Genomic DNA, 13,480 nt, shown 5'->3' on the forward strand with positions numbered 1-13,480 from the left:
GGTAAACCAGTCACCCCTTGGCCGATGGAGAAATCTCGACCGGAAAGCTCCCTGGCAAAACCCTTCCAGGGAAAGATGGGGAAGGGCTAACCCAGGTTCTGGAAAGAAAAATGTTGCTCAGACCTCCCTGAAGATTCTTCCTGTTCTTGCATGTGCCATGCTCTGCGTTTACGGGGTGAGGACTGTGTTCTGGAAATACTCTCCAGAAGACTCGCCAGGCTGGCTATGTTGCGAAACCCCAACGGGAATCGCGGGTCGCAATCGCCCCGGCGCTCGCGCGATGGTAAATCAATGGTTTACGCGTGGCCGAACGTGGAAGCGCCCATGCGCGGGCACGCAGGAACGCAAACGAAAGTGCGCGAAGGAGCGCAGAAGGAGGCCGAGCGTGGTAGGATGGGCGAGAGCTGGTAGTCGGCGAGCGATGACCCGTAGGCAAGCAATGGATACTGCAGGAATCAAGCCGACGTTCACGCGACGGAACACCGTCGGTCCACGCGACGGAATACCGTTGGTTCGCGCGCGGGCGAACATTGGAGCGCATGTGCGCGGTCGCGCATGAGCGTAGGCACGCGGGCACGTGGGCGTGCGGTCGCGCGGGCACGTGGACGTGTAGGCACGCGGGTGAGCGCAGGCGGTCGGGAGACCGATGGCGCGTAGGTGGGCGATGGCGCGTTGACGAGCGATGGCGCGTTCTGGCGAGCGATGGCCCGTAAGCGAGTGAAGGCGCGTTAACAAGCAATGGCGCGTTGGCGAGCAGTGGTGCGTTAACAAAACGCTAGCGCGCAGGCGAAGAATCGCGCGGGCGCGTAGGCGATCGCTAACGCGTAAGAGACTAGTGATGGTTAGCGCGTAGGGCGTAGCAATCCCCCCACACGGGAAGGAAGCTACAAAGGCGTAGTAAAAGTAACGTAGTAAAAGGGTGAACGACCTCAAGAGAGAGAGAGAGAAAGACCGAAGTCAAACTCGATCGCGACCCATGAAATTACACCATGGTGGCCTAACTGTCGAGGGCTCCACGGAGATATCGTACACTACACACACAAGCACACACTCTGAAAAGGAAACTTACTGATTTCTATACTCAAATATATACATAAACATGAAAAATGTTATTTTGATAATAAAATAAATTTTTGAATATACTTACCCGGTGATTATAATAGCTGCAGCTCTGCTGCTCGACAGAAAACTCTACGGAAAAAATCCGCCAGCGATCGCTATACAGGTAGGGGGTGTACTTCAACAGCGCCATCTGTCGTCCAGATACCCAGTACTCATTGTAAACAAAGAACTCAATTTTCTCCTCGGTCCACTGCGTCTCTATTGGGGAGGAAGGGAGGGTCCTTTAATTTATAATCACCGGGTAAGTATATTCAAAAATTTATTTTATTATCAAAATAACATTTTTCAATATTTAACTTAGCCGGTGATTATAATATCTGATTCACACCCAGGGGGGTGGGTAGAGACCAACAATAAATGTTTACATTATTATGAGCTAAGGATTTTTTATTTCATTTTAGAAGTTATCAAAATAACAAAAACAAAATAAATAGGTACCTGGTAAGGAAGTCGACTTGAACAATTACTCTGCCTTTTTAAGTACGTCTTCCTTACGGAGCCTCGCGATCCTCTTAGGATGCTGAGCGACCCCTAGGATCTGAAGTATGAAGGGTTGCAACCCATACCACAGGACCTCATCAAAACCTCTAATCTAGGCGCTTCTCAAGAAAAGAATTTGACCACCCGCCAAATCAACCAGGATGCGAAAGGCTTCTTAGCCTTCCGGACAACCCAAAAACAACAATAAAAAACATTTCAAGAGAAAGATTAAAAAGGTTATGGAATTAGGGGATTGTAGTGGTTGAGCCCTCATCCACTACTGCACTCGCTGCTACGAATGGTCCCAGAGTGTAGCAGTTCTCGTAAAGAGACTGGACATCCTTAAGATAAAAAGACGCGAACACTGACTTGCTTCTCCAATACGTTGCGTCCATTATACTTCGCAGAGATCTATTTTGTTTAAAGGCCACTGAAGTTGCGACAGCTCTAACTTCATGTGTCCTTACCTTCAGCAAAGCTTGGTCTTCCTCACTCAGATGTGAATGAGCTTCTCGTATTAACAGTCTGATAAAATAGGATAAAGCATTCTTTGACATAGGCAAAGATGGTTTCTTAACTGAACACCATAAAGCTTCTGACTGTCCTCGTAAAGGTTTAGTTCGTCTTAAATAGAACTTAAGAGCTCTCACAGGGCATAAGACTCTTTCTAGTTCATTTCCGACCATATTCGATAGGCTTGGAATATCGAACGATTTCGGCCAAGGACGAGAAGGTAGCTCGTTTTTGGCTAGAAAACCAAGTTGTAGAGAACATGTAGCCGTTTCAGAAGAAAATCCGATGTTCCTGCTGAAGGCGTGAATCTCACTGACTCTTTTAGCTGTGGCTAAGCAAACCAGGAAAAGAGTCTTTAAAGTGAGATCTTTAAAGGAGGCTGATTGTAGCGGCTCGAACCTTTCTGACATGAGGAATCTTAGTACCACGTCTAAATTCCAACCAGGTGTAGCCAAACGACGCTCCTTCGTGGTCTCAAAAGACTTAAGGAGGTCCTGTAGATCTTTGTTGTTGGAAAGATCTAAGCCTCTGTGACGGAAGACTGATGCCAAAATGCTTCTGTAACCCTTGATAGTGGGAGCTGAAAGAGATCGTTCTTTCCTCAGGTATAAAAGGAAGTCAGCTATTTGAGTTACAGAGGTACTGGTCGAGGATACAGATACTGACTTGCACCAGTTTCGGAAGACTTCCCACTTCGATTGGTAGACTCTAAGGGTGGATGTCCTCCTTGCTCAAGCAATCGCCCTGGCTGCCTCCTTCGAAAAGCCTCTAGCTCTCGAGAGTCTTTCGATAGTCTGAAGGCAGTCAGACGAAGAGCGTGGAGGCCTTGGTGTACCTTCTTTACGTGTGGCTGACGTAGAAGGTCCACCCTTAGAGGAAGAGTTCTGGGAACGTCCACTAGCCATCGAAGTACCTCGGTGAACCATTCTCTCGCGGGCCAGAGGGGAGCAACTAACGTCAACCTTGTCCCTTCGTGAGAGGCGAACTTCTGCAGTACCTTGTTGACAATCTTGAACGGGGGGAATGCATATAGGTCTAGATGTGACCAATCTAGGAGAAAGGCATCTATATGAACTGCTGCTGGGTCCGGGATTGGTGAGCAATATATTGGGAGCCTCTTGGTCATCGAGGTTGCGAAGAGATCTATGGTTGGCTGGCCCCATGTGGCCCAAAGTCTCTTGCACACATCCTTGTGTAGGGTCCATTCTGTTGGAATGATTTGTCCCTTCCGACTGAGGCAATCTGCCATGACATTCAAGTTGCCTTGGATGAACCTCGTTACTAGTGAAATGTTTAGACCTTTTGACCAGGTGAGGAGGTCCCTTGCGATCTCGTACAACGTCATAGAGTGGGTCCCTCCTTGCTTGGAGATGTACGCCAAAGCCGTGGTGTTGTCCGAGTTCACCTCCACCACTTTGCCTTGAAGGAGAGACTTGAAGCTTTTCAAGGCCAGATGAACTGCCAGTAGCTCCTTGCAGTTGATATGCATTGTCCTTTGACTCGAGTTCCAAGTTCCCGAGCATTCCCGACCGTCTAATGTCGCGCCCCAGCCTGTGTCCGATGCGTCCGAGAAGAGAACGTGGTTGGGAGTCTGAACAGCCAGGGGCAGACCCTCTCTGAGGCTGATACTGTCCTTCCACCAAGTCAGGCAAGACTTCATCTTCTCGGAAATGGGGATCGAGACCGCTTCTAGCGTCTTGTCCTTTTTCCAGTAAACAGCTAGGTGATATTGAAGAGGACGGAGGTGTAGTCTTCCTAACGATACGAACTGTTCCAGGGATGATAGTGTCCCTATCAGACTCATCCACTGCCTGACTGAACATCGTTCCTTCTTCAGCATGTTCTGGATGCATAACTGGGCTTGACTTGTTCTGGGGGCCGACGGAAAAGCCCGAAAAGCTAGACTGTGAATCTCCATCCCTAAATACACAATAGTTTGGGATGGGACCACTTGAGACTTTTCTAAATTGACAAGGAGACCCAATTCCTTGGTCAGATCTAGAGTCCACTTTAGATCCTTCAGACAGCGACGACTGGAAGAAGCTCTTAGAAGCCAGTCGTCCAAATAGAGGGAGGCTCGGATGTCCGCTAAATGAAGGAATTTGGCTACATTCCTCATCAGCCTCGTGAACACAAGAGGAGCTGTGCTTAGGCCAAAGCACAGGGCTTGAAACTGGTAGACAACCTTTTCGTAAACAAATCTCAGAAAAGGTTGGGAGTCTGGGTGGATGGGGACGTGGAAGTATGCGTCCCTTAGGTCTAAAGAGACCATCCAGTCTTCCCTTCTGACCGCTGCTAGAACGGACTTTGTGGTCTCCATGGAGAACGTCTGCTTTGTGACAAAGACATTCAGCGCACTGACGTCTAGCACCGGCCTCCACCCTCCTGTCTTCTTTGCCACTAAGAAGAGACGGTTGTAGAAGCCCGGGGTTTGATGGTCCAGGACTTTGACTACCGCTCCCTTTTCTAGTAAGAGAGACACTTCCTGTTTCAATGCTCGTCTCTTGTCTTCCTCTCTGTACCTGGGAGAGAGATCGATGGGAGACGTTGCTAGAGGGGGTTTTCGTACAAACGGGATCTTGTACCCCTCTCTGAGCAACTTCACAGATTGTGCATCTGCACCTCTCTTCTCCCAGGTCTGCCAGAAGTTCTTGAGTCTGGCTCCCACTGCTGTCTGAAGAAGCTGGCAGTCAGACTCTGCCTTTAAAGGACTTGGTTCCTTTCTTCTTCCCACGTCTCCCTTCGGCACGAGCACCTCCTCTGCTGGAGGCTCTGCCACGAAAGGGCGGAATAAATCGGGACGCTGGAGTGTCCATCCTTGGTCTAGCTGACAAGGTAGGCAAAGGGGTGGCTTTGCGAGCAGAGGACGCAACCAGATCATGAGAGTCCTTCTGTATCAAAGAAGCAGCAATCTCCTTAATCAAGTCCTCTGGAAAGAGGCACTTAGAAAGAGGAGCAAACAGAAGTTCGGATCTTTGGCAAGGTGTAACTCCAGCTGACAGGAAAGAGCAAAGGTTCTCACGCTTCTTGAGGACTCCTGACACGAATGATGCAGCAAGCTCATTAGACCCATCACGTACTGCCTTGTCCATGCAGGACATGATGAGCAAGGAAGTCTCCTTCTCTGTCGGAGAGATCTTCCTGCTTAGAGCTCCCAGACACCAGTCTAAAAAGTTGAAGACCTCGAAGGCTCTAAATATCCCTTTCAACAGGTGGTCTAGGTCCGAAGATGACCAACATATTTTTGAGCGTCTCATGGCTAGCCTGCAGGGAGAGTCTACAAGACTTGAGAAGTCACCCTGGGCAGAGGCAGGAACTCCCAAGCCGAGAACTTCTCCCGTGGCATACCAGACGCTCGATCTAGAAGAGAGTCTAGCAGGGGGAAACGTAAAGGCTGTCTTCCCTAGACTCTTTTTGGACTGCATCCATTCTCCTATCACTCGTAAAGCTCTCTTGGACGAGCGTGCGAGGACGAGTCTAGTAAAGGCAGGCGAGGATGACGGCATACCTAATACAAACTCTGACGGAGGAGAGCGCGGAGCCACAGACACAAACTGGTCCGGAAACATCTCTTTGAACAGAGCTAGAACTTTTCTAAAGTCCAAAGAGGGTTGCGTGGACTTAGGCTCGTCAAGATCCGAATGTGGTTCATCAACGTGTGCAGCACCATCATCATCAGAAAGTCCATCATCCGAGTATTGAGGAGGAAGCGGCAATGGAGTAGGTAACGGCTGGTTAGCTGAGTCCGGTCGCACGGGTGCACGCGTGACTGAACCGGACGCAACGTCATGGAACTGTTGCCCAGTCTGTGAGCTGGCAACAACCATAGCAGCGCGGGGACGCACAGCGTCTACTCCAGACTGTCTAGCCTGATGTGGGTGAGCAGTGGCAACCACACTGGGTTGCGGAGGTTGACGCACCGCGTCAAAACAAAACAACTCTGACGGTTGTTGTACCTCGCGAACGTCAACGGAAGGCTCCGTGCGTCGCTGAACGTCAACATGCGGCTGGCAGGGCACACTGGAACGCATGGGTGGCGGAACTCTCTCAGCTGGAGTGCGCAAGAAGGTCGCCTCAGCGTCCACAGGACGCACAACCGAGTGTGTGGTTGGTTGTAGGCAAGAGGTTGGTGCAGCAGCAACCTTCTCCGCACGAAAGTCCTGCATCAGAGACGTTAATTGGGACTGCATGGTCTGCAGCAAAGACCACTTAGGGTCTGCAGGAGCAGGTGCGGCGACAGACGGTGTAACTGTCTGAGGCGGTACCGCTTTGCCTCTCTTAGGAGGTGAGCAGTCATCGGAAGACTGCAGCGAGTCCGAACTGACCCAGTGGCTACAGCTGGGCCGTTGGACTTGCGCGGAAGGGACCGACTTGCGCTTTAACGGTCGTGAGACCTTGGTCCATGGTTTCTTGCGAGAAACCTCTTCCGCAGACGAGGTATAAATGGGCTCTCTCGTCTTTGTGTGGTAGGGGCGATCTTGGGTAGATACGCCCGAAACCACGGAGGGAACGTCTGTTCGCTGATTAAAGCCTCTCGAACCCATTGGTCGTACGACATTGCTTCTCCCCTGGACTTGGGAGCTTGCAAGAGGTCCCGGACTAGGAGGACGACAGGCACGAACAGACGAACCCTCAAGCGCAACACTATCCACAACACTATCACTCACTTTATCACTTCCCACTGCACTTTTACACTTCAGCTCCTTGACGTCCGCCATGAGCTGGTTACGGTCACTAGCCAGGGACTCAACTCTCTCACCCAGAGCTTGGATGGCACGCATCATATCAGCCATCGAAGGTTCCTGAGTGCCAGAAGGGGGATTAGGAGCAACCACTACAGGGGAAGGAATAGGTTGTGGGGCATGAGGAGAGGGAAATTCAACAGAACGAGAGGAACTTCTCCTGACTCTATCTCTCTCTAGCCTACGTGTATATTTTTGGAATTCGATAAAATCGAATTCCGAAAGCCCAACGCATTCCTCACATCGATCTTCCAATTGACAGGTTTTATCCCGACAATTGGAACAAACAGTGTGAGGATCGATAGAGGCCTTCGGAAGACGCCTTGAACAGTCCCTAGCATTACACTTCCTGAATTTTGGGACTTGAGAAGGGTCAGCCATTTTGAATTGGTCAAAGGGGAATTCAAAAACTATCCAAAGTCATCAACAAATAATCCGTAATCAAAAAAAGAATGCAAGGATTTATTGAAGAGAAAGCCTGCACAGCGAAAGCTCAAAACTAGAATAGTGTACTTCACCAAATAGTTGTGAAAACAAATCCAGTTAGCAACAGCGAATTAGTAGGTCTTGTCGGTAGCACGACAGAGAGAAAAAATTGAGTTCTTTGTTTACAATGAGTACTGGGTATCTGGACGACAGATGGCGCTGTTGAAGTACACCCCCTACCTGTATAGCGATCGCTGGCGGATTTTTTCCGTAGAGTTTTCTGTCGAGCAGCAGAGCTGCAGCTATTATAATCACCGGCTAAGTTAAATATTGAAAAAATGTTACATATATATTGAGTAAAAGAAAAGTAAGTGATTAAGTAAAGATAAAACAAACAATGGCTGCCAAGCGAAGACAAAGACAGAGACGTCTGTCCATGTCCGAGCCAAAAGTGAAAGTGAAGCAGTTCACCGGTGTGTGAGGGAGGGAGGGGTAGCTAGCTACCACTCCCCTACCCCCCTGCTAACTAGCGCAGGGGTAATACACCCTCGTTAAATTCTAATGGCTCGCCATTTCAGCTACGCTAAAAGGTAAACCCAATGTAAGTAGCGTGGTTTGTATTTCGGTTACGGAACAAATCAAAGAAAGTGCAGGAAGGGAGGCAGAGATGGTATGGACACCTGACGAGGAGAGATGAGGACCACGTTGGGAGACATACTATGGAGATGGAGGTTCAGGGAAGAAGAAGAAGAGGGAGACCAAGAAAGAGATGGAGGGACTGTGTGAGAGGAGACTTACAGAAGAAGGGGATTGATGAGGCAGAAGCGCATAATAGAAAAAGATGGAAACGGCTCATCCGCAACGGCAAACCCATATAAAAATGGGAACCAGCTGGGAAGAAGAAGATATAGCATACCTTTTAATAATCTACAGACTGTTTTCCAACATTTAAAATGGAAGCCACTTACTTTTTAGGTGTGTTAAGCAACGAGTCAAAGTCAACGCTTTCATCATAATCACTCTCAACCTCTTCTACCTTCCTTTTGCTGCCCCCCGTACCAATTATGGTCGAGCCCATGACATTTGTGAAGATATTTCCCATCTCAGTCTGAAATAAAGACAAAATAATAAACTGCATGACACACTACTGTACACTGTAAAGAAAAATAATTACTCTTTTCCTTCTAGTTTAACAGAACTTTCTTACAAAGTTTTCCATTAATCAGGAATACTTATTATTAAGAGAAAGAAATCTTAAATTTTCCTTTTCAACATGTATTCCCAACTAAAAGCGGCTCTCTCCTACTACAATGACAGCATTATCGTTACATAAAACAACTAAAACCAATCCAATAAACCAATTTGAGGACCGGCAAAAATTTTTAATAATAGGTAATTTGTATTTTTCCTAACTATAAAAAATCTGAGTCCTTAAATATAACAAATTTAAAGTAATTTGTATTTTTCCTAATGATACAAACCTTGAGCTCTTTATTAGGGGGAAGGTACAGTAGTACCGTCTATCCCGCTCACACACGCACATCTGTGTTCTATTGTCACTTTTGATTGCAGGCAGGACTTGCAGAAGGATAGGTGATGGCAGAACAAATTTGTATAAAGACCACAAGGTTTGTATCGTTAGGAAAAATACAAATTACTTTATAACTTTATATTTGTTATTTGTTCCAACACTTATACAAACCTTTCGCTCTTTACTAGGGAAGACTCGCCCTAAAGTGGGTGGAAGTTCTAACCAACTGGCTGGTTTTTGACCCAGGGTATTCCTTCGTGCTACGCACGCTTTATAGAGGAATAGCCCTGGCACCTTGCTAAACTTCCGTGCATGTGCATGTGTTAGTGGCCTGAGCAACCCCTGTCATTGTGTGATACTACCAATGTGACTTGTCCAGGTAAGAAATCTCGAAGTCCTCCGACTTCTTGAACAAACCGTAAACATTACCCAATTCCCCCCTCGTTAGGGGATATGGGGACAGACGTAATACTGTAAATATATGCGCAAATTTCTGGTTACACAAGGGAAGTAGTTATGCCTACAGACAGCGGAGGACAGCTAGCAGTGTACAGTAAGTGCTCTGCCCCAAGAGAGGGGAAGATGAAAGAGAGATGCCAATCACTCTTATCATTTATCTCACACTTAGTCCCGGGTAGTACCACCCTCCACCATCTGCTACCTGTCCATCAAGGAGCTAGATGTGCTTAAACCACTTATTGTGCAGCCACCACCGGTCAGATGGAGAATGTCTCCACGTAGAACCTGCGCCACAGAGTATAGTAGTCTTCTTAAAGTCTAGGGGCATGTTTACACCCCTAATATCGTGAGCTCTTGGTTTCCGCGGTTGTGGAGAAGGGTCAGGATTCGAAGGGTGCTCTATGACCTTGCGAATCCATGACGAGATCATGAACTTTGTGGCTCTCCTCTTAACCTCCCTGGTGCTGACAAAACTCCTTTCCACTCAGGGGCCAGCTCCTGAAGTTTGTTAGAGGTAACACCTCAATGTCCACACTGGGCAAAAAGCAGTTGATCTAGACCATCTGTTATATCACATAGACTTTCAATCCCGAAAGGCTCGAATCTGGGATCCGTTGCTGCCGGATTCTGGGTATGGTGACAACCTCAGCACCAAGGTCGAGCATTACTTGTTCTTAACCCTTAAAATGGGAATGGCCGAAGCCCAGGCGAGCAAGAAGGTCGTCTTAAACTTCCAGTGAAGATCTGATGTATGGCACAGAGGCTGCTCCTTTCCAGGATAGCAGTACACTACTTTGTTCCATGAAGTAGTCTAACTTCCCGTTGAGGATTGGTACCTTGTAGACTCCGAATGAAAATAAACAATTCCAACAAAGAGTAAAACCCTTTTGCATCTAAAGGCGAGGCTCAAGGCTGAGCAGTAGCCTTTGATTGTCATGACCGAGAAGAGTCTTTTCCTTGAAGTGTAAAAGGTACGCCTCTATTCTTGGAGTAGTGGCATCAATAAGAGAGATATCCTTCCCCTATCTCCACCACAGATAGCTACCCGCTTTGCCTGGTAGGCGTTGATTGATGACTCTCAGGGTAACCGGACATCTTTTTCGCAACAGATGCACAAAGAATCTCTTTGAGAGGAGATGCTGGATAACTTCCTGGTGTGAAGTCATAGGAAATTCTAAGGCTTAAGGAAAAACTTCCTGTATGGTTGTCTGTGAAGATTGTATCGTGGAAGGGGATCCCTCGGCACCTCTAAGAGTAGATGTAAAAGATTCAGAAAGCCTTCTGCCTGGTGCCACATCAGAACTAAGAGGGACATCAACAGGCTTGGGTATCCTTCCTTGTTAAGAAGTCTTACTAGGCCAACAAGAGGGGGGGCATGCGTCGACATCTACACTGTCCCCCTGTTGTTGGAAGACCTGTGGCGGACAGGTCTATTGCCAGAGAAACCAACAAAGTCGGGACTCTGTTGGGTACATGATAATCCGAAGGCCACTCAGAGCCAACTATCTGAGTCACTTTACTCAGATTATCGGCAAGAACTTCTTCCTCATCCGGGATGAGCAGGGCTAAACAGGCACCGAGTTGTCTTCGTCCACCTTGGCATTTCCCCAGGTAGTTGACATAGGTGCTGTGAGGAGTTTGAGTGTTTAAATATAAACCACTGCCGTGGTGCCGTCACTCCTCAACACTGTTGAGTGTACTAAAAGGAGCTGTTAGAACTACTGGTGGACCAAACAAACTGCCCTCAATCCAGGAGGTTTATGTGGCAACGCTGTAAGATTCGGACAATAGTCCGGAGGCCGTGTGATTCCACAGGTGGCACCACCTCCTTCTTTTGATGCGTCTGCGCAGAGCACCAATCCCGGGGGAGGGAGGGGTTAGAATTGATGCTCACCCGTTGATCACCCAGCACTCCACGGAGGGCAGATGGCTTTATCAGACGAAGTAACTGATGTGCTAGTAGCGAGTCTAGTAGAAAGAAGATGCTTACTGCCTTCTTAAGTCTCTCTATTCTGCTCTAGGAAGAAAAGACTTTCCCTAGTCTGATGTCTAGTAATATTCATTGGTATACCAGTTTTGTGTTAGCTGCATGAATGACTTCTTGAGATTTTACCACAACCCTCAGATCATGGAAAGAAATTTGAGAAGCTTGACTCGGTGTTGGAGAAGGTATGTCCCTGACTCTGCAAGAATTAGCCAGTCGGCCCAGTGTCTTAACAGACGAATTTCTTTTCTGTGAGTCTCGGTTGACACTAGAGAAACTCCCTATGAAAAACAGAGAAGGTGCTACCCTTGAAGACGGATGAACTGGAATCTGGCGGTAAGCAATCCAATTCCAGTGTTGTTATGAAGTCCTCGAGTCTGACTTCTTGTTTGACCGTGTCTGCACTCTTTATCCTGAGCGAAGTTTGTATAATAAACTTGTTCAGAGAGGAGAGGTTGAATACTGGTATCCAGCCTCCAGGAGCCTTTTCTACAAGAAAGAGTTGACTTTAGAAGCCTGGAGATCACATGTCAGATGTGTTCTCCTTTACAGGGGAACAGGTCGCAAGGTGGCCTTCCCACTCTTGTGATCTTGTGATGTAATAATGAACTCATGCGTTTATGACGCAAAGCCTGAGTTTGGATGTCCATGCGAACACTCGGGTTAGCGTAGATTGGGGAGAAGCTCGTCCTCGCACCTCAACAGGTGGATGGGTATATGATGATGTGTATGCCTTTCTCACCGAACTGTGGATTATTTTGCCCTTGGGGTCCATTAGGTCAAACAATGGGGTTCAAGAACAACCCTTGTTCACGTAAGCCCTCATGGGTGAGAGCTCTTTGTTCAACTTGGATTACCTATTCACAAGCCGGAGCTATATGAGCATCACTCATCAGTACTCCCGCAAGAGTTTGGCGAGCGATCGTATGCGATCCCGCATTAGGATTCACTACAGGGACTGGACAAACAATGCTAGTTGGACAAGTCATGATGGTTGAGAGAGTCATTGTTGAAGAAGAAATGAGTACTCTGAACTCACTGGAGAGGTATCGCAGATGTCCCCAGTTTACCCGTTACCTCATCGTCCCATTCCGACAAACCACGCTCTGAGGGGCTAGAGAAAGGCATGGATGAAACCAAGACCCTTTTCTCCCCTTGAGAAAAACCAGACAATACTTCAGACTTTGCCCTCCTTCCGCTGATTGAGCTAACTCAGGTTGAGGGAGAGTGTAGTCGTCAAGAACGCTGACGAGAAAGACCGAGGTCAAGCTCTAGATTAGCCGTATCTAGCCTTCCCGATGGAGAACTCCAAAAAGTGCTGGATCGAAGTTGCTCTTGCACAAATCCCGAGGGAGCCTGAGCAAGCGGTAACGGTGACAAGGTGTACGAGGAGACAGAACCAGGCAGAGACACTAGAGACTCTATCTGTGCCCATCTCTGAGAGGAAGACCTAGATCAACCTCTGAGGAAGCTGGAGCGCTTCCTCTGTGTCCCCGACTGGATCAACTCTTGCGAGCTGCGAGTAGCTAAATGAAAAAATTCTAATGAGCATATAGCTAGCAAAGCAATGAAATTTTTTGAATCTAAGTTTGCTATCGTTCTTAAACGTAAGCAAGAGCTGATTCCATCCCCTAGTAAAATAGGAGATAAAAAGAATACTGTAACTCTAAAGGGTTATGTCTTACAAGATCCTTGTTCTATACATGCTTCAGACTTTACACTCTCTCCGCCGGCTGAGCTAACTCAGAACGAGGGAGTACGCAGTCGTCAGCACAGTGGAGACCACTCAAAAGACCTAACCCGGAAACAGGAAAGGTGTCCCTGAGAGGAGCAGGAACATGCCTCAGACTTTGCACTCCCTCTGCCGATTGAGTCCTCTCCGAACGAAGGACGGTGAAGGTGCATCAACAAAGAGAGACTCCCCTGAGGAGGAGGGCAGAGCTGCATTGCTATGGGAAGCGAGGGAGTCCTCAAGAAATGTTATTTTTATTAATAAAATAAATTTTTGAATATACTTACCCGGTGATTATATAAGCTGCAACTCTGTTGCTCGACAGAAAACTCTACGTTCAAAATACGCCAGCGATCGCTATGCAGGTAGGGGGTGTACATCAACAGCGCCATCTGTCGAGCAGGTACTCAGTACTCAATGTAAACATAGAACCAATTTTCTCCTCGGTCCACTGGGTCTCTATTGGGGAGGAAGGGAGGGTCCTTTAATAT

The 13,480-nt window shown here is 47.8% G+C and overlaps 1 protein-coding gene across 1 annotated transcript in view; it reads right to left on the bottom strand.

Annotated features, from left to right (window-relative positions):
- The window catches only part of gcl (germ cell-less), a 151,970-nt gene that overhangs the window by 125,742 nt on the left and 12,748 nt on the right, over positions 1 to 13,480 (bottom strand). Inside the window, exon 2 of the mRNA XM_068344079.1 lies at positions 8,252 to 8,391. Coding sequence (XP_068200180.1) covers positions 8,252 to 8,385 — 134 coding nt within the window. The 5' untranslated portion in view covers positions 8,386 to 8,391. The remainder of the gene's footprint in view (positions 1 to 8,251; positions 8,392 to 13,480) is intronic.

The sequence above is a fragment of the Palaemon carinicauda genome, chromosome 20 (genome assembly GCF_036898095.1).
Source record: "Palaemon carinicauda isolate YSFRI2023 chromosome 20, ASM3689809v2, whole genome shotgun sequence".
In the NCBI taxonomy this organism is placed as follows: domain Eukaryota; kingdom Metazoa; phylum Arthropoda; class Malacostraca; order Decapoda; family Palaemonidae; genus Palaemon; species Palaemon carinicauda.